The sequence below is a fragment of the Gadus macrocephalus genome, chromosome 16 (genome assembly GCF_031168955.1).
Source record: "Gadus macrocephalus chromosome 16, ASM3116895v1".
Taxonomy (NCBI): Eukaryota; Metazoa; Chordata; class Actinopteri; order Gadiformes; family Gadidae; genus Gadus; species Gadus macrocephalus.
The window spans coordinates 14,585,033-14,612,114 of NC_082397.1; the positions used below are offsets into that span (position 1 = coordinate 14,585,033).

At 47.9% G+C, this 27,082-nt stretch overlaps 2 protein-coding genes across 4 annotated transcripts in view; both read left to right on the top strand.

Moving 5' to 3' along the window:
* kmt2a (lysine (K)-specific methyltransferase 2A) overlaps positions 1-21,208 on the top strand; it is a 37,769-nt gene extending 16,561 nt beyond the window's left edge. The window contains 25 exon segments of the mRNA XM_060074413.1: positions 30-131; positions 915-1,035; positions 1,577-1,690; positions 1,817-2,004; positions 2,382-2,558; positions 3,070-3,180; positions 3,441-3,514; positions 5,677-5,891; positions 6,084-6,178; positions 6,305-6,442; positions 6,715-6,873; positions 6,995-7,106; positions 7,198-7,276; positions 7,443-7,603; positions 7,752-7,898; positions 8,081-10,664; positions 10,757-13,429; positions 13,681-13,749; positions 13,848-14,077; positions 14,386-14,460; positions 14,607-14,781; positions 15,177-15,275; positions 15,400-15,480; positions 15,975-16,104; positions 16,395-21,208. Coding sequence (XP_059930396.1) covers positions 30-131; positions 915-1,035; positions 1,577-1,690; positions 1,817-2,004; positions 2,382-2,558; positions 3,070-3,180; positions 3,441-3,514; positions 5,677-5,891; positions 6,084-6,178; positions 6,305-6,442; positions 6,715-6,873; positions 6,995-7,106; positions 7,198-7,276; positions 7,443-7,603; positions 7,752-7,898; positions 8,081-10,664; positions 10,757-13,429; positions 13,681-13,749; positions 13,848-14,077; positions 14,386-14,460; positions 14,607-14,781; positions 15,177-15,275; positions 15,400-15,480; positions 15,975-16,104; positions 16,395-16,670 — 8,385 coding nt within the window. The 3' untranslated portion in view covers positions 16,671-21,208.
* A 1,161-nt stretch (positions 21,209-22,369) lies between these two features.
* Positions 22,370-25,735, top strand: c1qtnf5 (C1q and TNF related 5). 3 transcript variants are annotated; one of them, XM_060074422.1, is made up of 4 exons: positions 22,370-22,492; positions 22,583-22,708; positions 24,427-24,677; positions 25,072-25,735. In XM_060074422.1, the coding sequence occupies exons 1-4, from the start codon at positions 22,458-22,460 to the stop codon at positions 25,590-25,592; spliced, it is 933 nt and encodes a 310-aa protein (XP_059930405.1). In that variant the 5' UTR covers positions 22,370-22,457; the 3' UTR covers positions 25,593-25,735. The 3 variants fall into 3 exon arrangements, with proteins under 3 accessions (XP_059930405.1, XP_059930406.1, XP_059930407.1); XM_060074423.1 differs by having other exon boundaries at positions 22,371-22,492; positions 24,430-24,677; XM_060074424.1 differs by lacking the exon at positions 22,370-22,492 and having other exon boundaries at positions 22,505-22,708.
* The last annotated feature ends 1,347 nt before the right edge of the window (positions 25,736-27,082 follow it).

The window sequence follows — 27,082 nt, forward strand, 5'->3', positions numbered from 1 at the left end:
GAACCCCTCGTCCCATCTCACTTCCTCAGCAGCAGCAGCTGCTGGAGTGCGACGAGTGCCGTAACAGCTATCACCCCGACTGCCTGGACCCCCGGCACCCCACCAAGCCCACCAAGAAGAAGAGAGTCTGGGTACGGACTCGCTTATCTTCAGCTGGCGGCCTCACAGATGGATGTGGTCCAGTGTGGGCTGTAGCCTGATGTCTTGTTACTCGACTTGTATTTTCTGTTCTGATATAAACCACGGTGCTACAAAGGGGTTTCCTTGACCAGGAGTTTGATCAGTCGACTTAGATTATTCACGCCAGACCCATTGTCGACTGATCGTCGAGACGTGTTATATTTTGTTATATATGTGGCTGAATGATTTTTGAGACATGGTTAATGGTTTCAAAATGCTGCCAAACATTTTTTTTTTTCAGGACATTGTGTATCCTCCTAGACTAACCGTCTATAGAATGTTTTCTACTTTAATATGATTGGATAGTGCCTCTTCCTTTACACAAAGGGGTTATCAAACAAACGATAACAACATTTATTGAAAGCAAAACATAATGTGGCAAATTGCAAACAGAATCACCATCAAACCTATTGAGTTATGTAAGGTCACGCTGAATGTCCTGAGACAAGAATTTTGTGAACTTTGCAAACAACTTTTTTTATAGACGTCAACATAGTGTCACCTGCTTAAAGATTTAAATCATTGAAGGTCAAGGTCACACCTATATACACGTTCATTAATGCAACGCTTCAATTGATTGGATTGAATAGGTCAGAAACGGTAGAAATAGTAGAAATAGGTCATGAAAACAAATTTATATTGTAATTGACTATACACTATGACCACAATTTACCATCCTCTTGACTATGTCCGCCTCCCACCATGTATTAATGGCTGTGCTGTCTGGTTTCTAGGTTTGCACCAAGTGTGTGCACTGCAAGAGCTGCGGCGCCACCAAACCAGGGAAGTCCTTCGATGCCCAGTGGTCGCATGACTTCTCCATGTGCCATGACTGTGCCAAGCTCTTTGCTAAAGGTGAGATCAGATGTGCGGAAGTCCTCAAGTACCGCATTTGAAACTAGCAGAAGCTAGTGGCTAGCACGGCCAGCAGCCCCGGTGGGAGTGCCTCTCACTTCCTGTAATTATGGGTCATGGATGCACGGGCGGCTGGCTGCATTGGTTGACAAGTCGTTTCCGTTTAGAGGTTTTTACCGTCATATTTTCTCTGGATCTACTGACTTAACTTTATCCCTGACAGCGCTGTTTACCCCCGTTTTTCATTATTTTGATGCGTAAACACGGGGGACTAGGGCCGTTTCCGAATGCTGTAATGTAGGGCACCGAGATTATTTTGAGAATGAAATGCATATATTTGTACGAATTCTGCATGGACTTCTGCTGCAGACATTTGTGTCTACAGTCCTCTGAATCCTAAAGTCGTATTTCTGTCAGCAAGAGGGTGATGTAGCCCATCCACATCCCAAGCGTATGGTACCACCATTTGTTCTCATTGACCGAATCCCGTAAAAAAACAAAAACTTAACCGAACCCCTGCTGTGATCCCGTCTCCCTCCAGGGAACTTCTGTCCACTGTGTGACAAGTGCTACGACGACGACGACTACGACAGCAAGATGATGCAGTGCGCCCGCTGCGAGCACTGGGTCCACGCCAAGTGCGAGAACCTCACAGGTTTGTGCGTCCATCTGTCCTTCTGTCCGTCTGTCCGTGTGTTTGCGTCCCTGCCTGTGGGCGATACCCCGAACGCGACTATTAACGGGCTCGTCGCCTTCTGCCTCCTCCCGTCCCCCCGTCCAGACGAGCTGTACGAGCTGGTGTCCAAGCTGCCGGAGAGCCTGCCGTACACCTGCTCCACCTGCTGCAAGGAGCGCCAGCCGGCGGCGTGGAGGACGGCCCTGGAGGAGGAGCTGCAGGGCAGCGTGCGCCACGTCCTGACCGCGCTGCTCAACTCACGCACGTCCACACACGTGCTGCGCTACAGACAAGTGAGAAGGGGACGCTGGTGTTGTTGTTATTGGTATTATTAGTACGAGCTCCGCGCCCGTAGCATGTCTGTTCCACGTAGACAAACGATGGCGACTAATTCACTGCCGGAAGAATATACATTTATAGGTTCATTCAATTTAGCAACGTCCTTTAAACCTCTTCTTTGCTTTTAAAGAATGATGCATCCGATGTCCTATTATTTTTTTCTTCTTCTCCACCATTGCTTATTAATTGAATAAAACTGCGGTCGGGTTTCGTTTGTGAGTAATCTAGTACCAAAGCTGACAGCAGCATCCACATTACTCTTTCAAAATGTGCCGAACGTGCATTCACGGCCACACATGGACCGTTCTAAGTCAACCTCCCATTGTTCCAGGCGGCGAAGCCTCCGGAGTTGAACCCGGAGACGGAGGAGAGCCTCCCGTCCCGGCGCTCCCCCGAGGGTCCCGACCCCCCGGTCCTGACCGAGGCGACACCCTCCGTCCCCAGCGACTCCCCTCCGGACCTGGAGTCTGTGGAGAGGAAACTGGACCAGGGCCGCTACAAGTCAGTGGTGAGTGTGTGGCCCCCGCCTTCCAAGCGGTCCCGTCATCGGACCTCTGGCGTCCGCTCTCCGGACCGGGTACATTTCTAATACCAGGAGGTGGAGTTATGAGGGCTGCTGTCATAATGTACACAAAACTAGCGTTGCTGTTGCTGTTTGTGCAGCTTTTCCACTTTCAATCATCAGGCATGTTTTTGTGGCATTTCCCTTGTGTATTCTCAGTTCCGTTAAATCCATCCTGTTATTGTGGATAAACGATGTAGCAAAACATTCAGATGTTGTTCAACTTATTTCCTGCAATAGCCTGGGTTTAGCTCAGAGAGCAGTGAACAACTCATCATAAAAGATGGAGGCAGGAACAGAGTCCAAGTCAAGTGGGTTTCAATATAAAATCGAGGGTGACCTTTTTGGTTCACTGTCCTTGGAGTCTGTCCGTGTGTGCGAGCTGGCGTGCGCGCGTACTTGCAAAGGCCAGATGAAGACGCTGTCCTTCATGGTGTGCCTTGTTCTTCCTCTGCAGCTGGAGTTCAGCGATGACATTGTGAGAGTCCTCCAGGCAGCTATGAACAGTGATGGCGGACAGCCAGAGAGCCGCAAGGCCAACAGTATGGTCAAGTCCTTCTTCATCCAGGTAGGAGAAAGCCCACTATAAATATGCAGAAACAGATTGAATTTATGTATGTGCTGTGTTTTATAGGGAGACTCTGCTGTTCATTATCTATTACTCGATATTCCAGAATGTCGTTAATACAAACACATTGCACAGTTGTAAACGTATATATTTTTCTGTGGTATAAATAAAGCTTATTTTCGGACTTGAATGGAGGCACACCAAATTGGTTTTGCAGGATGCTGATGTGCAAATATATAACCCTAATGTTTCTGTTGCAGCAAATGGAACGAGTCTTCCCATGGTTTAAAGTCAAGGAGTCCAGCTTCTGGGAAGCACAGAAAGTCTCTGCCAAGTGAGTTTTACTACCACCATAATCATTTAAATGAATGGCCTACACTCCACAATAAATAGTGCAGCAGAGAGCAGATGGTGCATTCGGTGAATGTAAAACAAATGCTAATATTTGTTGATCTTCTGGTGGGAGCACAATGCTCCCACCAGCTAAGGTTTCATCTGGTAGCAGCAGTTTGTGCTCAATTCTTTGTCCCAGATCATTCCGTCAGAAGCTCAGCACTGCTGTCATTCAGACAGTCAATTTCACCGCGACTGACCCGTTTCTGGTTACCGTCCCAGTGGAACCCCCCCACCTTTTAACTTCTTGGAATAAAACACTTGACTTTGGTTCGAGGTGACCAATTTACTTCTGGGATTTCACGCTCAATCTTCCTTATCTCTGAACCATGACCAGGGATAAAGAGCCACTTATATCCCAGAGTCAAGCTGCAGCACCCAATTAGATGGGACAAAACCTCGGTGTAGCAGGAGGCCTGTGGGGTCAATGCAGCAATGGAGAATCAGTCAGATGATGAGGTGGGTTCATGGCGTCTCCACACCCTTTGCAACCCCAATATAATCACAAGGTCACTCCTTAGTCATGCTAGTAGGGTGGACGGGAGATTTCCTTGAATCTTCCACATTTTCTTCTGAAGTAACTGAAGATTTGAGGGCTAATTGGGCTGCATATTTATCAATGATTGCTTTTTCAACTGACTGTCTGAACTCCCAAAGATGTTACATTTGCTGACTCTTCTGAACAAAAAAATGCCTGAATGTTTAGTATGAATATGGTAGCTAAACTGACGCTATGGCCCAATGTGAGGGAGGTCCACTGTAAGGGAGGTCGGTCACTCGACGTGGTGGGGTGTTGGCAGCTAGTTCTCATTGAAGTCTTAGTCAAACGTAAACGTCAAATTAACTTGGCCGTGTTTCACTGTGATGGTGCTCTCCCCTTGGCTGGAAAACAGTGTATGGCAGTATGGCTTGCCCTCTACTGCTTAAGTCATCGCATTAAATTTATGATGATAGTTATTGCGTAGCAGACCTTCCTTTGAGGATGTGCTATTGTAATTTTGTGCATTGCAGTTAATATCACAGTACATTGATCTCGCACGCATACGCATACACACACAAACCACGCAGCACATTTGGCTATTGGGTTTCCCAGTCTGTCTATCGGCCTTGACTCTAGGCAATATGGGAGGCATTCCCAACAGTCTCACATTTCATGTCCTGCGCCAATCATCCAATCGGTGTGGTCAGATTTGTGGTTTTCTTGTGTATTTACACCTGATTGTTTATTAAATGATTGACTCTCCAGCTTATTCATTGCTGATAACGTTTTTTTTCCAACATCGGAGATTCACAGCCAATTATTTACGTTCAGAATGGTTAAAAAGAAACGGATGAAGAAGGGTGCCCAATTCTGCGGCCTGATTGTGTTCAAATTTAGTGTTTATTGGTTATTGAAAGGTCAATAGCTCACTAGAAGTACTGTAAAACACCCACATTTTTTTTTTAAACCACGGTACTCTCTGGCATCTTTGTATCAGAGCCAAAAACAGGCCGGTACTTGATACCAACACACCCCCTGAGCTTTGAATACAGATGAGCTGTATTCTATATTCTGATATTCCATCATTACATGGATCTAACACAACTCAAACCGCCTTCTTACCGGTCTTTTGTTCTACTTTGTAGGCCTACGGTTAGACGGGAACACTTTGTCTATTCTGTTGTTTACAGAGTCTAACGCAACCATTTTGTAACGGCCACATAAGCAGCTGCCTGTTCCGGTGATCTAGTCTGGCTATTGCCAGACCAAGCTCAATCGTAGATTGCACGTTGGTCTGGGGAAGCTGCCGTCATTTTCTTCAGCACAAGAGGCTTGATCAACGGGCCTAGTTCAACTGACTCTGTACGCGATTGGCTGCTTGCTGTCGCTTCCCTGTCATTATTGTGTTAAACCAGCCAATAGCGCGCCAAGTGGAAAAGCCAGCTTGGTGATTGGCTCCCGCAAAAACGTATTGGAAGCAGAAAGAAATGAATTGCTCTTCTCCAGACCCTTGTGCAGGGCCAAGGGCCAGGGCTTGTGCAAACCAAACCGCCGGCAGAATGGGCAGGGCTACCCAGTCCACCGGTGAGCCTGTACTAAACGCCCTCCTCTCCCCCTCTCAGCGGAGGCCTCCTCCCCAACGCTGTGCTGCCTCCGTCCCTGGACCATAACTACGCCCAGTGGCAGGAGCGAGAGGGCCTCTCCCTCTTCGAGCACCCTCTCCTCAGCAAGAAGATCATTCCAGCCCCTCGCCCCAGGACCCCCGGAGAGCCGGACTCCCCCACGTCCACCGCACCACTGCCCCTATCCCTACCCCCGCCACCTCCGCTTCTCCCCGGTACGGCCGGCCTCCACCCCTCTCTCTCACACACACACACACACACACACACACACACACACACACACACACACACACACACACACACACACACACACACACACACACACACACACACACACAGGCCATCCGGTGTTGTCCGGTGTGTAATGAGTCTTGTGTCGTGACTCACCTCTTCCTCTCTCCCTCCAGACCGCGACGAGGGCCCGGAGCGCCCACCCCCCCTGGGCGTCAGCGATAACCGCCTGTGCATTCTGTGTCTCAAGTACGGGGACGAAAACACCAATGTGAGCAGAGACGCCGACCCCACACACACACGCACGGACACGCACACACGCACACGCCTGTTTTAGTGGTTATGCTTAGCAATGGCGAACATGCTGACGGGGGCCATGTCCCTCTGTGCGTTGCAGGAGGGGGGCAGGCTGCTGTACATCGGGCAGAACGAGTGGACACACGTCAACTGCGCCCTGTGGTCCGCCGAGGTCTTTGAGGACGACGACGGCTCCCTGAAGAACGTCCACATGGCCGTCCTCCGAGGGAAACACCTGGTAAGAAATGGTGTTGTTCTCTCTATAGGTTACCATGTACCATCTTAGCCATATTAGAGGCTTCTATCTAAAGCGACTAGCGGAAACATGTCCTCAGGGAACGTTGGGGGGGGGGGGGGGGGGGGGGGGGGGTTAGTCATCGGGGGACCTCAGGGTTTGAGTCCTGACTCGGCTGGGGGTCCGACGCCGTAATCACCAGGCATCAAGGATCCACGTTGGGAGATGGACTAGACGTATGAACTGCATGTGTGTGTGTGCGGTCTGTGTTTCAGCGCTGTGAGAAGTGTCAGCGGCCAGGAGCCACGGTGGGCTGCTGCCTGACCTCGTGCTCCAGCTATTACCACTTCATGTGTGCACGTCAGTGTCACTGTGTCTTCCTGGAGGACAAGAAGGTCTACTGCCCCAGGCACAGGGACCTCATCAAGGGCGAGGTGAAGGATTTGAATGTTATCATATATTGTGAGACTTCCAATGTGTAACACGGCCACTCGTTCAGTTGTAAGATGCAGGGGTTTGTGCCTTGCTTAACATTTTGTATAAATTATTTTTCAGGTGGTCTCAGGTTTTGAGGTGACACGCAGGATCCTTGTGGACTTGGAGGGGATTAGTCTGAGGAGGAAGTGGCTGGCAGGCCTGGAGCCTGAGAATGTCCACATGATGATCGGTAGGTTTACCACCGTGGTGCTGTAGTGTTGTTTACCTTTTGCACTCTACTATCCCTCCCAGGATGCTGATTCATATCCATGTCGTTACAGGCTCCATGACCATCGAGTGCCTGGGGATACTTACTGAATTCTCAGACTGCAAGCGCAAGCTCTTCCCCATTGAGTACCAGTGAGTTTTACGCAATTACATTTTAATTATTAAATTATTAATTATCACTCAACATGGAGCGCTATAATTACAACTTTAAATCTACAAGTCTATTCTATTGAATGTAGTAATGGCTAATTAATTATACGAACTCAAAGTGTTCTTTATTGCCCCTCCTCTTTCCAAGGTGTTCGAGAGTGTATTGGAGCACTCTGGATGCTCGGAAGCGTTGCGTGTATACCTGTAGGATCCTCGTATGTCGCCCCCCGGTGGCAGAGTCTGCGTTCAGAAGCATGATGGCTCCTGAGGACAACCGCACTATAGCTCACAGCCCACCTTCATCCTCAGGTAGTTGCAGCTTTGCGGTCACATGGCTCTTTTTTTATCTTTTAAGTGCACACTACATTTAGTTCAAACAGCTGATACAATAGCAGGAGACAACGTCCCTAAACTGCACATTAAAGAGATTTTGTGTTATTTCTGCTGACCGATAAAGACTTTCCAGATCCATTTGACTCGCCAAGGCGCTCAGAGGCCCTTTCCCCAACGAACACTCCCAAACTCAGAGTTTATACCAGGAACAGACACCCCAGCTACCCCCCTTGCCAGCGTTCACCATGCCCCAAACCCATGTCCAGTCCAGGTACATCCAACATATCCCTCAGCTCTTATCCTTACCGACATATATCTGCTAGCATTATTGTCTTTTGGCAACTTCAAAGCGTTCTTTCTTTTTAATTCAAAGTCGGTTGTCCTTCAGTTAAAACGAAAAAAGTCATAACTAGTAATCATGTTGCATAACCTCACATTTTGTGTGTTTTTCAGATTCTGCTCGGTGCCAAAGCAGAGAGCCCCTACCGAGCTCTGGCGTGCAAAACATGGGCTCGCGGAGACACAGCACCCCTTCCCTCTCTCCTCCCGCCAACAGACAGAGAGGGGTGACCTCCCCTCCACCACCCCCGTCACGACCCCTCACCTCACCCCCTCCACTCATACCCTCACCTGCCAGAGACCCAGAGAAGATCAGAAGCTCCGGTAAGGATTCCACCTTGAGGGAAGGGGAGAGGACTCGAATGTACTCCACAGAACGAACCAGACCACCGCCACCACCACCACCAACACCACAATCACAATCATCTTCAAGAGATCCAGGCGCCAGGGACATGGACAAGGTCAGAAGCTCATGCCGGGAACAGACCTCAAAGGACTCTGACAAGTACAGAATTCCTAGAGACATGGGCCAGAATGATGCTGATAAGGGAAGGCTGACCTCCAAAGAGCCAGACAAAGGGAGTCCACTAAACAAAGACACTGGGCTGAAGGAGACGGAGAGGGGACGAGTCCTCGGTAGAGAGCCGAGCCTCAGAGACTCTGAGAAGGGAAGAGGGGCCAGCAAAGATCCCAGCAGTAAAGACGCAGACGAGGACAAGCCCTTTTCCACAGATCAAAGCTATAGGGACACTGAAAGAAACAAGTCAAGCAGAGATTCAGGGCTCAGGGACCCTGACAAGCATAAACGATATGGCAGGGATACAGAAAGAGTCAAGGACCCAGGCCAGGAGAAAAGCAGACCTTCCAGTCGAGACTCTGAAAGGGGTAGACCGCCCTCAAGAGATTCCCCCAACTACAGAGGCACAGAGAGAAGCAAAGTACCGGTGAAAGATGGAAGAAGCAGCAGTCAGTCTAAAATTGGAGGAGAAATTAGGGGCGCCAGGCTGACTCCTGCTGGTACAGGCCAGTCCTCTCCTCCAGTTGGGACCGCTGTTCTCACAGGACAACAAAAGGGTTGTAACCTCAAGACTGCAGACAAGCAGGGCAAACCTGTTGGCACATTTATCAGCAACAGCAACCAGCCTCGGGACAAGCTCATGACGGGGAAGGAAACGGGAGTCGGGACCGGGCCTTCCATACCGACCCCTCTGTACAATGATTCTGCTTTGGGAAAATCTGGCTCCCCACAGCCAGCCCTGCAGAAGGGTGGGACACGGAAGTCACAAGACTACTCTTCAGGGCCTGCCCCCACTGCAGCGATGAAACCACTGTGGTCTTCTAGGTCACCGGTGGAGGAGGACATCAGCCAACGTGGCCCCTCCCACATCGTGGCCCCAGCTTCCAAAGACAAGAACTCAAAAGGTAGAACGTCGGGGAGCAAAGAGGTGTCCCAGGATCATGACCGTGAGAAGGCTCTGCCCATCGGTAACAACAAAGCCTCACCCCTGAATCATAATTCTAAAACTACCACAAGCACTGTAAACAACACGCCCGCACAAACCCCAAGCTCTTGCAACAGCAGTAGCAGCAAAGCTCCAACCCTGGGAAACAGTGCCAAGGTCCATGGTAAGGTTGAGGAGGAGATGGAGGGCCATGGAGTAGACCGATCCTCAAAGAGCAGGGAGGGCTTCCCTTCTGATCGTAAGAACAGTCCCACCGTGGAGAGCCTACAACAGCCACAGGCCAGTTTATCTGCAGAGAGGGGGGTGAAGACCTTTACCCCATGTTACTCAAAAACGACAGGCAACCAGCTTTCATTGTCATCCAGGGACAAAAAAAGACCACCCAAAGCGCCCCATTCAACCCCACTCAAGACCGACGTCAACACCGACCCTAACGGAACCAGTGCGAGCAGCACCGCCTCCTGCTGCTCCACCACCAACACCACCTCCACCATCTCTTCCTCGGGCCCGGCCGCCCGCCACTCCCCCCGCTCGGCCGTCTTCTCCTCTGCGTCCGCCAGCAGCAGCGACGGCTCAGAGTCCGACTCCCAGACCCAGCCGGAGGACGGGGAGCGCCGCAAAGAGCTCGCCGACCTCCGCCACCACCATCACCTCCACCACCACCGTCACCACGGCCTCCTGCCACACGGCCCCGAGGACGAGGGGGACGGGCCGGAGGACGACGACCCGGAGGGCCGGGGCCTCGACGACAAGCACCACGAGGACGACAGTGACGGCTCGGGCTCGGCCAAGCGCCGCTACCCTCGCCGCAGCGCCCGCGCACGCTCAAACATGTTCTTCGGCCTCACGCCGTTCTACGGCGTCCGCTCGTACGGCGAGGAGGACCTCCCGTTCTACGGCAGCGCAGACGGGGCGGGGCCGGTGGGCGTGGCCAAGAGGAGGAGCGGGGGCAGCCGGAGGTCCGCCGAGGGACAGGTGGACGGGGCGGACGACAGGAGCACCACCTCCTCCTCGGGGGAGAGCGGGGATGAAGAGGAGGGTATGATGAAGCACCGGGACAAGGACGCGTACTACTACAACTTCACCCGGACCATCATAAACCCCAGCGGGGGCTTGCCTTCGATCGAGGGGCTGGACCGCTGTCTGGGAAGGAGCTCCCAGCTGCAGAGGTTCCTGAAGGATGAGGAGGAACTGCAGGCACAAGACAACTCCGGAGACGACGCACTGAGTCAAATGTGAGTATGACATGAATAATGTTAATATTTTTTTATAAGATGTACTCTTGTCTAAATATGGCTAGAATTGAATTTGTCTGTTTGTTTAACAGAAGCTTGAGCAAGCAGCAAATCGGTCAGCTGGACGGAGTGGACGACGGCTCAGAGAGCGACGCCAGCGCCTGTCCCACCACCACCGTCACAACCACCACCGCCACAACCACCTCAGCCACTTCCAGCTCGCACAGAAACACTGGCAAAAGAAAGGGCCGCGAGAGGCATGCTGAGAAACTGGAGTCCCATGACACAAGCAAGGAGGCGGACAACGGTGGAGCAGCAGCAGCAGCAGGGGGTGGAGGTGGAGGAGGAGGAGGAGGAGGAGGAGTTGGAAGCAACAACAGGGAGGGCAGAAAGAATCAGAAAGATAATAGTCTTCCTCTTGGAGGTGGGGTCAAATCCCAAAGCCAGGGTCAAGATCCCCTTGACAACCAGCTTTCCCTTAGCACTGAGCTCCTCAAGTCAGATTCCGACAACAATAACAGCGACGACTGTGGCAACATCCTGCCGTCCGACATCATGGAGTTTGTCCTCAACACGCCCTCCATGTCCATGCAGGCTTTGGGCCAACAACCCGAGCCCTCCTCCTCAGAGCTCTTGGGCTACGTCGACGTTGACGTAAATCGGCGCAAGGACATCCTGTTCGATGACTTCTCCCAGCCTCTCGCCAGCGGTGACGGTGGCAGCGCCGTTGAGAGCGGTGTGAGCAGCTCAATATCTGTAGAAGAGCCCTACGGTCTTCCTCTGGCGTTACCCTCCGACCTCTCTGTCCTGACCACCCGCCCCTCTGTCAGCAGCGGCCAAAACCACACCGCTGGAAGTCTCATCTCAGAAACCGCCGACCGCACAATGCTGGGCTTGGCTGCCGACCCAGAAGCCATTAGTGGGGAGAAGAGTGCTGAGAAGAAGAGAAAGGGGTCCAGTGTGTCGCCATCGCAGAACCAGCATGACGGCAAAGCGCTGTCCACGAGGGATACTCCGCTGGCAGAAGAGCATGACACTCCTGAACAGTTCATTCCCAGCCCTGCTCTTGGCCAAGTGGTGGAGTCCCCGGGGACCCAGGACCTAGCTAGAAACTCTGCTACCCCGGGTCTGCCTAGCTCCCCCTCTTTGCCTCATCAAGGCCAGACATACATCACTGCCTCCTCCTCGGCTTCAGCGGGCAGCCCTGGCCCGATCCACGGCCCAGGCCCTTCCCAGGCTCAGGTGGCCGGTCCAGCGGTCCTTAAACAAGGCCCTGAAAAGCTAATCTTGGTCAACCAACAGTTCCAGCCGCTATACGTTCTCCAGACTCTTCCAAATGGTGTCCCCCAAAAGATCAGTGCCACGGGAGTGATGGACACCAGCACCTCCGCAGTATTGAGCTCAATGACCCTAACCACTGGGCTTAATACTGGGCTTTCCTCAGCTTCTACAATCTTCCCGGCAGGGGGAAAAGTCTTGGGCACCATGTCCCACCACCCACAGATCCACACCTTCACAGGAACGCAGACAGGCTTTCAGACTGGCATCCCCAGCACAACCTCAGGGCTCCTCATTGGAGTGTCATCCAAGCCCCACGACCAGTCCCAGATTCTTGTGTCAGACGCTGGCCGGCCTCGTGAATTGGGTCCTTTAGTGTCTAGCGCCTCTTCCATGGCCTCTTCCCCAGCTTTGTTGGCCTCTGCACATGGCAAGAAGCGACCGATTTCCCGTCTGCAGCCAAGAAAGACCAAAAAGCTAGCTCGGTCCCGCGGTCAGCCAACTCTGGCACCATCTGAAGTGGGCACTCCAAACATGACCCTTATCAACCTGTCTGGCTCTCAAATCACTGCTGGCATTCCTGGTCCGCCCGGAGGACTAGTTGAGTTCACCACCTCCCAACGCAAGGTCCCCAACATCATCAAGAGGCCCAAACAAGGCGGGGTTATGTACTTTGAGCCTATCCTTCAGCACAGAATTCCCATTTCTGCTGGTGGCCAGGCTGGTATGCGTCATGACTCCACTCACCTCTTGCCCTGCACAGTCTCTAGTCTTAACTCCAATCAGTCTGTTTTAAATGTTGTGTCGGTTGCTCCCAGTGGAGCGACTGGCCTCATCGCTCCAGGATCTGTGTCTCTCACGACCCCGGTCCTCGGTGCCACCGAGCTCACCGGGTCGATCGGCAACCTCCTCTTTAAGGCCGGGCCCCACGGCCTAGGCTTGTCTGATCAGCCCATGGTGCTTCAGCCAGCAGGAGGAACCCCCCTGATGTCCCACATGGGCTCCACTGTCCAGACCTGCATTGCCAGTAGCATCTGTGTCCTGCCCACCCCGCAGACGTTCAGCATGGCCGTCACACAACCGGGGGAGAAGGACAGCATTGTCGGTCAGCTGCAGCACCTACACCGTCTACCCCACCACAGAGCCCAGACCATGGAGACCAGTCAGAACACCGGCCCCCTAGCCTGTGTGACCCGAGCCCCGGGACAAGTCACCACAGTGGGGTCATCTACGGGCATGGTCGGGGTGTTCACTCACACCAAGGCTCCCGGACACTCTCCGGGCTCCAGATCTACTACCTTGGAACAAATGCAGCGTTCCAACGCTGTTGCATCGTCCACACTCAACGTCTGTGGAGCGGGGAAAGGCAAGCAGAAGGCCAAGAGAAGCAGGCAGAGCCCCGACAAATCTAGTGGGAAGAAACCCAAGACCTTGCAGAAGAAGGAGCCGTACAACAACCCTGAAAGACGACCATCCGCAAACCTGGGGTGAGACATGTGAATTGATTGAAGGATGGAAGATTGATAGAAATATAGGCTATGTTATCTTCTTCTATTTCTAAGAGCCACTTGCAGCATCCCAAGTTAGAGTGTGAGGAAAGTATGTAGCAAACCAGTTTCCTTGTTTCGGTAATGGAACAGACCAAAAGGCTATCTCGAACGATGCTTGTAATAGAGTCCTGTAATATTTATTGGATGGAATGCTAAATGTTTTGTGACCAAATATGTGTTTTCTGTAGATCCAAAGAGTTTAGTTCATCTGGGCCTATGGACACGGCAACACCCACAGACAAGCCACCCAACAAGAGGTAGGTTTTCTGCCAACACCCCAACGGATGCACAAATCCAGTCCTCATCGTGTAGTTTTCCGATGCTCACCCAATTTGCTCTTCCTTGTTGTCTCCAGTGTCCCCGATCCAAAGTCTTCTGAAACATGTGCCCTGACGGGGAGAGCCGTGGAGAAGGACAAGGCCCCAGGGGGGGGCTCTGGGGCCCCGGGCCCCCCCCTGGTGGCCTCGCTGCCAGAGCAGGAAGGCGATGCAGAGGACTCTGTCCTAGACAGTAAGCCTAAGAAGGGCATCATCTTTGAAATCCGCAGTGAGGACGGCTTCCACATCCGCTGTGAGAGTATCGAAGGTGAGAGGAAAACACTGCAAAGTACTTAACAATTTAGCCCCTTTTTAATAACCAGTCTAATGCTACCATTGTTATACAATGTGTCTCACATGGAATACAACCGATCTACAACAGCCAGACCGCATTGTACTACAATGCCGTGTGTGTGTGTGTGTGTGTGTGTGTGTGTGTGTGTGTGTGTGTGTGTGTGTGTGTGTGTGTGTGTGTGTGTGTGTGTGTGTGTGTGTGTGTGTGTGTGTGTGTGTGTGTGTGTGTGTGTGTGTGTGTGTGTGTGTGTGACGGATGTTCTGTCTGCCCTCTCAATACAGAGGCTTGGAAATCCCTGACTGATAAAGTACAGCAAGCTCGCTCCAACGCCCGACTCAAAGAGCTGTCTTTCGAAGGTGAGCTTCATTCATCATTATCATCAGCCTCATTAGCACGTGTATGTTTTATTATTCCTAACTCCTTTTTAAACCACCAACAACCTGGTGAGTCATTGAAGATCCATGCTCACATCTACGCGTGTGTGTCCCTGCTCCGGCCCCAGGCGTCAACGGTCTGAGGATGCTGGGCGTGGTGCACGAGGCGGTGGTCTTCCTGCTGGAGCAGCTCTGCGGCGCCAGACACTGCCGCAGCTACCGCTTCCGCTTCCACAAGCCCGGGGACACCACCGCGCCCCCGGCCAACCCCCACGGGGCAGCGCGCGCAGAGACCCACCACAGGTAGGGAGCCCTGCCCGGACGGGCCCACACTGTAGCGTTGGTTCCCGACCCTGGTACCGAGTCTTCATCAGCCCCTCTTCAGTGGGAGCCATTTACTGAACTTCTCCCTGTTAACCCATTCCCTATTCTGTATTTGATTCACTTCGGGGTAGGAGTAGAAGATGTCAAGGTTTACATGAATGCCATCAGGTATAAATGAAGAATTCTGTTTAAGGAGGTATTGATGCAAATAAAGTCTCTATAAAATGAACAGTCAGATGACAATTATGGAATTTATGGCAGTCTTGCCAAGCAGATACTTTCTTGTCCACCTCTTTTGTGTACTGTCGTTCCTGCTAACATTGGTGTTCATGTGTGTTCTTGTGATTCAAACCTCTTCCTTTTGTTGCAACTAGGAGGTCTGCATTCGACGTATTCAACTTCCTGGCCTCCAAACACCGCCAGCCACCTCGGTACCGGCCACAGGAAGAGGAAGAGGATCTCACGATGGCCAGGTGGGCTCCCTCAGCATCCTGTCCTTCTTTAATGTTCAGTTTGGTTTGTTGTTATATTTTGACAAGGCATTGAAGAGCACTGGTCACCAACATGAATGTGTCCCTCTCTGTTGTGGTGTTGCAGGCGTCTGTCCTTGGAGCTCCCCCTGGCCGTTAGGTTCAACCAGCTTAAAACAACATCCAAGGAGACCGTTGGGGTTTACAGGTAAGAACAGAAGAGATCTTCCTCACTTGAATGGAAACAGAGGAACATATAGGGCATATCTTAATATAACAGACAGAACTGCAGTATTTTTGTCTGTTAAAGGTACAAATTACGCACATATGCACCCCCTCGTTTTCCATATCCCGGCCATCCTCAAATGCAAGGCTCACTTTTTGAGGTTTAATATGAGATCTTTCCATGCAGAGTTGGCGCAATTAACCTAGATCTCTCTGGCCTTAAAGTTGGCATCAACACGGCAGAATGAGTTTTTAGAGCTCAATTAAAAAAATAATAATAATCATATCGCACCGATTTTAAATGAATTTCTAAAAATCATCCAGCTCAAAAATATCCACATTCACGGGGTGAATGACAATGATCACAAACAACACATTCGACGGCGTGAATAGAAAATGCCCTGCAGGTACAATCAATTACGTTTGTCAGTTAGGTCACCTATTATAACCTCATCCCTGCGTGTTTCCCCCCCCCAGATCTCCCATCCACGGTCGCGGGCTGTTCTGCAAGAGAACCATTGAGGCCGGAGAGATGGTGATTGAGTACTCCGGGAACGTCATCCGCTCCGTGCTCACAGACAGGCGGGAAAGGTTCTACGAGGGCAAGGTAAGAGAGAGGGAGAGAAACAGATCAATATCTTTTTTGCATTTTTGCAAAATAAAAGTCATATTTGAAGTGAGCAGAAAGAAGACCCTTACCGTCTTTAATATCTCCAAGGGACCCTTTTGTTTGCTTTTCTCCCCCTTACAATAGGATTCCAAACATTTTGTAGGTTCCCGCTACAAATATATACCCAAATTTGCACATGGCGGGCTTGGGGCTTTGAAAAGCATGTTAAGCACAGCAACCTTCACATCGAACAACCTACTTAGCGTTTGTTATTCCTCCCGCTGCAGGGCATGGGCTGCTACATGTTCCGCATCGACGACCACGAGGTGGTGGACGCCACGGTGCACGGCAACGCCGCTCGCTTCATCAACCACGCCTGTGAGCCCAACTGCCACTCGCGCGTGGTCGCCGTGGACGGCAGGAAGCACATCGTCATCCTGGCCTCGCGCCGCGTCCGCCCCGGCGAGGAGCTCACCTACGACTACAAGTTCCCCGTGGAGGACGCCGGCAGCAAGCTGCCCTGCAACTGCGGCGCCAAGAGGTGTCGCAGGTTCCTCAACTGATGATGATGATGATGATTTGGCGCCCGGCCCGGCTTCAGTAAGGGCCCCGGCTGTTAAGGACCCGAGCAGCAGCACTGGCTCCAGAGAGGAGTGTGCCGCCAGAAGTGGAGGAAGGAGTTTGTTCCTGATGACTCTTGCCGTTGGTTGAAGGGGCTGTTGGATATGAGCAAGACGACAATGATTGTGCCTCCTTTATGATTAACTTGACATCATTGAAAATCTCAACTTTTCTCTGTAGTGGAATTTATAACAATAGCCCCATTTCTTTCCTTTGCTAATTTGGCCAGTTCTTAATTTCACCAGAAAGGTTGGGCCTCATCAGATAGGATAACCTTACTTTGAACCCCAATGCTGGAGAGCTTAGAGGTTCCAATAGAAAGTCAAACAACAAACCGTGAACGGAAAGGATCGATTTTACACCAAAGTGCAATTGTTGAAGGGCCTTAGGGACTTGGAAAGGAATATTCAGACTCTGTCTCTGTGTGTGTGTGTGTGTGTGTGTCTGTGTGTGTGTGTGTGTGTGTGTGTGTGTGTGTGTGTGTGTGTGTGTGTGTGTGTGTGTGTGTGTGTGTGTGTGTGTGTGTGTGTGTGTGTGTGTGTGTGTGTGTGTGTGTGTGTGTGTGTGTGTGTGTGTGTCCTGAAGCCTTCAGAGCTGTGGGGATGTGTCACCAATCCCATACCCACCCAGACTCTGGTCTGGAGGAAAAGTCTGTAAATAGCAGGATGCCCAGGAGCATGTCTTGGGAAGCCTGCATGTACAGGTTGCAATAGCAGAGGGGCAATGGTCATAGGAAGAAACTGAGGTAAAGGAGGCACCTCTGAAGAAAAAAGTGTTAGTTCAGTTTCTTTGTTTTTGTTTTGTTTGCTTAAGAATAACTTACCAGTGTATTTCAGCCAGAGTTTGTTAGTCGTACTAGGACTAGGTAGCTAGGTAGAGCTGGTCTTAATGTTTGGAAGCTTCTGGCCTTGAGGAAGCTAGGCAGCTGGAGATACTGGTGGACTGACTGCCAAGGGACTAGGGAACCTTAGAGTTGTGCTCAAAGGGGTCCCGTTATGGGTCTAGTCGGTCTCCCCGCTGGGGCCGTCGCCAGGTATTGTTAGACGTAGTACTGCAGGTTCAAGTGTGCTGTCGCTATTAAGCTCAAGTCTTTGGAAGTTAAGGTTATTTTGGATTTCTAATGACGTTCCAAATTACAGCAGCAGAGAGAAACCAAACATCAGCCCCTTGAATTGAATTCCCATCGAGGTATTTTTCCCTTCTTTTTAGCCAATTGTTATAAACTTTAAAAACTTTTTTTATTTGTATGGTATTAAGTCTTTTAAATTTCTTGTTTGTTATCTGTCTTTCTTAATTATGGACAGGGAAATATCATGCTTGCTTTTAAAAAGAAATGTAAATAATGTATATTTTTCTACAGAAAAAGACTAAAAAAGCACTCACTAGTGAATAGCACTTAATGATGGTATTTATATTTTTTAAGAGATTGTATTTATTTTATTGCCATTTTTGTAGGAAATAGAGGTTTACAAACACTAATGCTTGGTCTCTACGTTTTGTATTCTGCTGCCTTTTCGAAGTTGTGTTCTTGTTTTCTTTTTCTTTCCCAAATTGATTTTAATTATTTTGATTGTTTAAGTTGTAGCCTGAATGTTGTCTTTAATTCCAAAGACTGCCGTTGGTCTGTGGCTTGGTTCCGTTGAGTGCAGTCCACCAGTAGCTCTCTATCCAAGGCCATTTCGGTCGGGGCTGTGTTTTATTCTTTTCTATTCTAATTCTCTATGTTCCAATTGTAGAGGGCAGTTCTGTTAATATGCACTCGAGAGGGAGACTTTAAATTATTGGTCCGTATTAAATAGGTGAATATCTCCTCTCTCCCGCCTTAATGTCAACACCCAGCGTTACGCTCTGACAACAAGACCAACCTAAAAACAATAATGCTTTTCCCTGGCTGGATAGGCTACACTGGTCAGATCCACATCTGTTCACAACTCAACGGTTTCCTATAGATTGTGGTCCCGTCTGCAGGCCCAGTTTATAATGAAGAGGTGCCTTCATGTTATTGATGCAACGCAAATAAAGAAAAGCATAAGTCATATCTCCAGCCAATTCAAACCACTTTGCACAGTGCATGTACAAGTGAAATCAGTAATTTGTGTTTTGCCTTAGTTGTTTAAAGGGTATTTTTTTTTTTTCTTCATGTTTCGCTGGATAAACTAAACCTATTGTTACTCGGCTGCTGATTTATTTTTATTTTGCTATCCTGGAGCCAACATGCCAACGCGGCCAGTGATTGTTCCCCGTTGGATTTGCATATTTACCTGGTTGACCGCAGACCATTACTGGAGTTCAGCCAGCCCCCTCCCTCCTGAGCGTCCCCTCATAGAAACATTACGGACAGAACAGTTACACTTGCAGCAGAAGCGGAGCGTTTCACGTAGAAAGTCAAAACTATAACGGTCATTTCTGAGGGCTCCACCTCTGCACGTTTGTTATGATCGAGGCACTGAATTACACATAGGACGATACTTCTCATCCCTCCCGCTTAAGACCAAGCTGTTTTTTTTCAACCCCAGCCGTAGGCCCCCCCTAGCAAAGAGGAAAAACTTAATGTGGGATAGGTCTTGACGGGGCCTGTGAACGTGGCATTCAGGCCCCTAGCGAAGTGCACTTGACTCCCACTCCCCACCCAGCTAAGGCAGGGGCCGCGGTGTACGTCTAGCAGCCGTGCAGTGCATATCAGTCAGGCTGTGGTCCCCCACCGGCCAGGAGCAGTCAACATCAACTCTCACCGGGTGGTGTGAATCATGTTTCTGCATCAGCATTGTGCTTGCTGGGTTCTGCTGCTAAGATACAACAAAAAAACAAAAACCTGAATGTATTATCCTCCTGAGCAACATCTGAGTTGTGGCGATCCCTTCTGTGGGCTCCATTTGTTCCACGGAGAGAGACGTTGTGTTATCTGTGAAACATGGCGGTCTGGGAAGCTATGACATGAACCCGTAGCGGGGAGGCGGCGATGGTTTACGTTTTGTTTGTTTAATTTAACCACTGGGGATGTACTGACATGACAGGTACATCACGACGGCATTTCTACCTACTCGTACCAACCGGTTTTTACTGAATGAGGGAATATGGTCATTCATACGTGTATTTGCGGTGAGGGGGTTGCTAATGCTAAGGGCTCTGTCTGTCCTTGGGTCTCCGCTTCAAACGCTTGACCAGTAAACCAGTAAATAATAACTAGCAACTATAGCATCTGTTTCCGTGTTCCTTAATAAGCAGCTATACAGTAAGTCAACAGCCTCTGTTGCATCCTTGTCTTCATTTTACCACGCCACACCAGTGGCTCTTCACCCACATCATCTGTAATTATACTATATATAACAATGATAATATACAAAATCATGCATAGTAATTTCTTGTGCTTTAGTATCTATACAATATATGGAATGGACAGACAAACTTAGTTACAGTAGCAAATCATCAGATTTATGGTTATTAGCAATGTTTCAATGTACTCTATAATGGTTTTTGTGTTACAGTATACCTGAATGAGACTAACAGTCGTCAATCTTGTATAGTGATATCAGTACCAATTCTCCTGTGTCTGTGAATGCACCTTCAACATGAAAAAGGGGCTTTGCGGATTAAATTTCTTACTTTGCTTTTTATTTTTCCGGAAAGGAACAATATTTATGTGATGAGAAATGTAACTGTTAATGTGGTTGTGTACTTCTTGAGGTCAACCATGTTTGTTTTCTGATTGTTGTAGTGACAGTTCTTTTTTTTTTTTTTTTGTCTTTTTATTGTACATTTTATTTTTAACAGGGATTTTGAAACTGCTTACTTGATGTGTATAAATGGAGTCTGGTTAGTGGAGACCGACCAGTAAACGTATGAAATCCCAACCAAAATGTTGCTTCATTTTGGAAAACCCTTTGTGTCTCCCTTGCTGACTCCTTCCTCTGAAGCTTTGGTTGTACTTATCATGTACTATTTTTATATATATATTTTATATATATATACATATATATATGATAATACCAAGATGATAATGTTGGTTAAAAAAATACACTTACGTTATTTATTTTGAGCAACGGTCAACGAGCCAAAATTGTTATTTTTGCAATCGACATTTTGGAGCAGTTGGGCGAGTACTAAACATTTGTTTGTATTTTAACTTGTCAGCCTAGGAGGTAATTTGGTGTCACACAGGAAGTGAATATTGGATGATACACAGGCTTGTTTTTAATGCCTTGAATATACCTTTGTCTTATCAACTTCCTCCTGCTCATAATAATAATAATAATAATATGACGGTCTTGTTTATCAGTGTTCTCTCAATACTCATCACAGAAATGAAGGAAATTACAACAGTAAAAAAAAAAACTAAAACCACAAATAGGGTTGAATGTAAAATTAGGAAGCAAAGTTGTAAATACATGTAAAAAGAAAAGTTTCTAATCATGTTTATTTTCTATGCACTTTTTTATTTAAGTGATAGTTTAAATAATAAACATGTGTCCTTTACTCTTTACCCCTGACTAGTCTGATTTATATGTTTCTTTTCAAAATATTTTCCACGAAAGGAATTGTGTCCACTTAATTTTGCATTCTAGATCTAAACTTCAAAGGGATATGTTCATCTTTCAACACACCATCAGGATCATGTTCACAAATGCATTCTAGTTTTTCACATCACAGGATGTGTGATTTAAGGCCAGTAAAAAGCTTATGTATATGCCCAGTGGTAATGAAACAAACCAACGCTAATAAAGGCTTGGGTATTGTTTTTTTTCTTTTACTGACCAATGTTAAGCAAGAGACTCTTTCTGAACGGAGGACAAAAAATTTTAAATTTACAGTTACTCTTCTCAGTGTTTTATAGATGAGACCAGCCAATTACAGAACAAGCCTGCAAAGTGCTGATGCCGGTGCTACTAACTGAAAACATGTCTCACTGCCTCATTTCAACTCATTTCAATTATTGCCGCCTGGCTCCACAGGAGTCCTGTGAAGTCTCTGCATGGCCAACCTTATGGCAGAACAGCTCACAGCTAATGAAAACCAAGGGCCTCATTTCAAAGGACATTGACACTCCTCCCCCCCCAACCAAAGCCTCACCTGGTCAGTGTATCCCATACAGAATAAGTGGTTTTAAGGCTGCTAAAAGGGGACTGGGAGTCCAGTAAATCCAAGCCATATGGAAGGTTAATGTGTGTCGTGGGAATGTGCATGAACGCTTCAAATACATGCATACATACATCCATAAATACACACACACATGCATACATGCATGCACACGTGTATATAAATACTTAAACACACACACACATTTACCAATCTGTGTAAAAACCATCTGGTATAAGTAGACAGAAACAAAGTTCCTCTTTTTGATAAATGCACATTATGTTTGACAACCATTGAGTTGAGCTTCAGCTCAGCACAACCACACACGGTAAATGTGTGTCTGTGTGTTGAAACCCATCTTTGTGTCTGCTTAGTATATTGACATCTCATGATCCCTTTCTCTTCTGACAGTATGGCTTTGTGTAATAGAGAGCCAGCCAGGCAGATTAAACCTCAGTTGTTTGTAGTGGTGACATAATTACTGACCACAGCCCTGTTCCCTGGGGCTGTGATTAACTAAATTCCACCGGCATCTGATGCAATCATGCACATATTCTCCAAAAACATCTATTACTTCTTACTGTTGTAACTTCCCAAATATGTTTTCCCCAGGCTAACTGTTTACATAAAGTGCATTCCAGTACACTCCATTATTAATGCTGGCTGAAGAGCACAGGAAATTCTTCCTACAGTAGGCTCTCACATTCCCTGTTCTCCACCCTCACTAAATCACTCCTGCTATTCTGTTTCTAATTGGATTTCACTGCCGTTTCTTTTCCAGAGTTCCTTGCCCTTCTCACTTTTTCCTAGCTGCACTTCATGGTAGGAAGGACCTCGGCTTGCTCGTCTCTGATCCACACAGACGTGAAGGGCAGCTTCGCTACAACGGCTTCACTCGCACCATCTGGTAAGTTGCTTTTTCATGATTTTATTTATATTTTTGTTGAACGGAGCCACCGAGATGGTAAAACGCTAACAGTGTCTGTGGGTGGAGGGCATTCCACACCAGAAGATGAGCCAAGTCTGATAACACTTGTTTCTCCAGTTGTGGGTGCTAGTCATGTATATATATCCTAATGGTGGATTAATTATAGGGGGATGGAACGACAAATTTTTAGGAGAAAAGAAAATGGGATGATGTTATAGTAGAGTAGAGCCTGTGAACTATTAAATAGTTGTTTTTTATAAAAACGAATACAATGAAAAAGGTTTGGATATGGATACAATAAACTTTGCATCAGATCCCAACTTTGGACTTGGAGTAATTCTAGTAATATCTCTGGTTATGTATATCATTAAACAAACGGGACCTAGTGTTGAAATAGTCAGTATTAATGTGTTTGTATAACAGTCACACTAACATTAAGTTGAGCAGTAGGATAAACATGCCCATGGTGCAGTGTTGAACATGGGGTCCTGCTCTGCTCTCTAATTAAAAATATGAAAGAGTGAGAGTGTATGAACCTCATGGGGAAACAAAGGAGTGGGAGCAGACAGCTGTCTTCCTGGAACGCTGACACAGCGTTCAGACAGCCACCCCTTCCCCCTCTTCTCTCCTGGAAGTTAGGGCCAAAACAGCCTTTTGCTACTTAATAAATTTTCTTCTGGACAGATCTTTTGGATATGTTTAAATATGGACGGAGAGTGTGATGTGTAGTTTTCAAATGTCCATAACGACTGTTTTAGTCAACTCCAGATATTTATATTATATATATTTCCTGGCCCCTGTAATGGCAACTGACTGTCCTGCTCCTTGGCCAGCCCGCCCACGCAGACAGAAGATTTCGTATTGAATACTGGTTGTAACCATAAACTTTGGCTAGTTTGTGACAAGACACACTACTTAGGCTGTCTTCTGATTCCTTTAGCTACTCTGCACTCCATCAAGTGGTTTTTACTTGGTCGTGCAGCACTTAGAAGTGTTGCATTTGCTCCAGTGTTGACTGAATGCTTGAGGAAAGTGTATGTGCTAAATGTTATAGTGATAATAAAAAGAAAATGTTTGGTATTTTGTGCTACTGGCCGAGAATGTTATGTTGTATTGCATTCTATTTTCATGCTCTTTTTATATTGTCGATCATTTTCTCAATGTATTTTATTTCATGCCAGGGCAATTTATTCAAGCAATTCAATATACTGCCTTTCTCAAAACATATTTGTACTTTCTAAGTGAAGATCTCCCATCTTGCATTTCATTCTATGAGGAATACCTTCCTCATTAACATGACTCTTGGTTAGGGAAAATTATGCAAAAAGTGCACCTGTATTAACTAATATGAGACCTTCAGAAACCTGATGTAAGAATTCCCCCAGAGGGGTGGGTTTGACTTTAATATAAAAAGAATCCGAGATGAGATAAAGCTATAAATGGAGTAGAGCACTTCTTAGGTTTTCCACATACTTCATCCTTGCAAAGTATAAGATTTAAATTATTCAAGAAAAAAAACACGTTTATAATTATAATTCTATTATCGATCAAAATATATAAACATGTAACCTCCATCCGATCAGATCTAAACAGCATCTAAAAAGCTCCCTGTGAAAGATGTCTGTCCACAGTTGCTTCCCTAAACATCCCATTGTGAACGTTGGTTGTTTAATGTGTCGTCTTATGTCTTTGCTCAGCAGGATCACTGCGATGACCTCCCCCAGGCTGCTGGCGCTGCTCCTGCTCAACCTCGTCTGTGGCCTGCAGGTGAGCCTCTCGGACCTCCTGGAGGACAACAAGATCCCCCCCAGCCTGTGCACGGGACACCCTGGTATACCGGGCTCCTCAGGGGTCCATGGGACCCCGGGCCACCCGGGGAGAGACGGTCGGGATGGGAGGGACGCCGCCCCGGCGGAGAAGGGAGAGAAGGGAGACAGGGGACAGCAAGGTGAGCCATGTGTTCAGTATCATCTGTGTTATTAAAGGTGATATATTAAGCCGCCAGGTGTGAGTGCGATTAGCCGTTGCAATCCGTTTTGAAAATCTCCCTCTTCTGACATCACAAGTGGGCGTGTCCACCTAGACGTATGACGGATAGATGAGCAACGTTTGCTGCAGTCCACTGGGTATGCTGGTAGACTGATCTATCCAACACACATCTAGGTGGACACGCCCACTTGTGATGTCAGAAGAGGCCGATTTTCAAAACGGCTTGTAATGGCTAATCACACTCACACCTGGTGGTATGATACGTCACCTTTAAAAAGAATACAGAAACCGCGTAGGTCGTAATTGAAGCCATTAACATGCACTATCATCACGTGCTCTCCCCTGACCTCCAGGGGAGCTGGGAATGAGGGGTATCACCGGAGACAACGGAGACCGTGGGGAAAAGGGGGAGCGGGGGAAGGAAGGAGAGTGCGCCGTCGCTCCCAAATCCGCCTTCACCGCCAAACTCTCCGAGACGGTGGCCACGCCGCTCACGGTGGGCGACGCGGTGCGCTTCGACAAGGTCACGCTCAACGAGCAGGGCGACTTCAACCGAGAGACGGGCCGCTTCACCTGTAAGATCCCCGGGGTCTACTACTTTGCGGTCCACGCCACGGTGTACCGCGCCAGCCTGCAGTTTGACCTGATAAAAAATGGCCACACCATGGCGTCCTACTTTCAGTTTTATGGCAACTGGCCCAAACCGGCCTCACTGTCGGGCGGCACGATGCTCCACCTGATTCCTGGCGACCAGGTTTGGGTCCAGATGGCGTTGGGGGAATACAGCGGCTTCTACTCCAGCAGCAAGACCGACAGCACGTTCACAGGCTTCCTGGTCTACTCTGACTGGAAGAACTCGGCTGTATTCGCGTAAAATTCCATTCCATTCTATTTCCACTCACCTTGTTTCTCCTAGAACAGTCCCAACACAACCAACCCTTTTGGAGGCCTTTTTTATTTGTTGGTTTGAATGATCAGAGCTGGTATTTGGTAATAATAATAAAAAGGTCAATGTTGCTTGAAGGACTCGGGACAGATAAGGTCTGATCAGGTGCTCTGATTGAGAAGTGATGTTCCCTGCATCATTTGAAAGGCACTACTGATTGTTGAACTGATTGAGTTTGGCAGTGGCATTCAGCCAAGGACTCGTCATTTATGATATAACAAAGTTATACTTTTAATAAAGTAGAAACTTAATATGCATTAGTTGTTTAGTAGCGTTTTGGCCAATGTTCTTCGTAAAATAACCTCGTGTTCGGCCGAACTTGAATGTGGTTTTTCAAATGTCCTTACTGTGCGTTCACAGCTGTAAAGCGTTTTGAGCGATAAACGCCCATTCACTTTCTACTGTGCGTTCACACCAAAAGCTGTAAAGCGTTTTGAGCCATAAACGCCCATTCACTTTCTATTAGACATGAGCGATTAAAGCGATAGGAGCGATAAAACGCTTGAGCGATAGCTTTAAAGCTGTAAATGAGAGTTGAAAACGTACAGAGACTCACAATGTTTTACTGGGAGGCGAGACCACTTGTAGGCTTTGGCACATGCATTTAAAGCAAACTGCATTTAAATCAACACGCATTTAAACTTTAAATGCATGTAGGCCTACCTATACATTTTAAAAGGTAGGCCTACATGCATTTAAAGGTACATGCCTTTAAAGGAACATACCGACTTTTTGGAGGAATAAGGTTATTTACCATTTCCCTCAAGGCGCTATAGTGGTGTGACGATTCAGGGACGAAAGGTAAACCACCTCAAAACGTAGCTCTTAAATCACCCCCAATCAAGATATCGTTTTTATATTAACATTAAAGAGATGGGTGACATTGCTAAAATATCCTTACTTCGAAGAAGCTAAAATGGTGCATTTAACCTTGACTTAATGGAATAAAAAATGTTTGGATCCATTTAGCAACCGCCCCAAAGCTTCTCCAGAGTAGTTGATAGTGACTCAAGTCTTATCAATGGACCGGTGCACCACGTGGAGCTTCGAACAGACCACGACATGGTAGCCATCTTAATATGTATGCCTACTTATTGTTTAACTTTCGTTTTAGTTGAGTGACATCTAACAACAACGTGATTGATATAATTATTATGGATGTCAGCGGACAGCAAAACATGTGGGTTGTAAAAAAGAGATCTGGGCAAATGAGTAGCCTATCAAAAGAAGATTTGGATTGAGCAAATGCTGTTTCTGTTCGTCTTTTTATCGGTCTGTCTGATATGTTTCTATCGGATGCTTCTCACAGCTCGTGCATCGGACTCAACAGCTCACCAAGATGGTTTTCTCTCTATTCCTTTTTCATTTCGGTGATGACATTAATGCAAGAGGAATGGTGACTCAGTGCTCGGTTACTC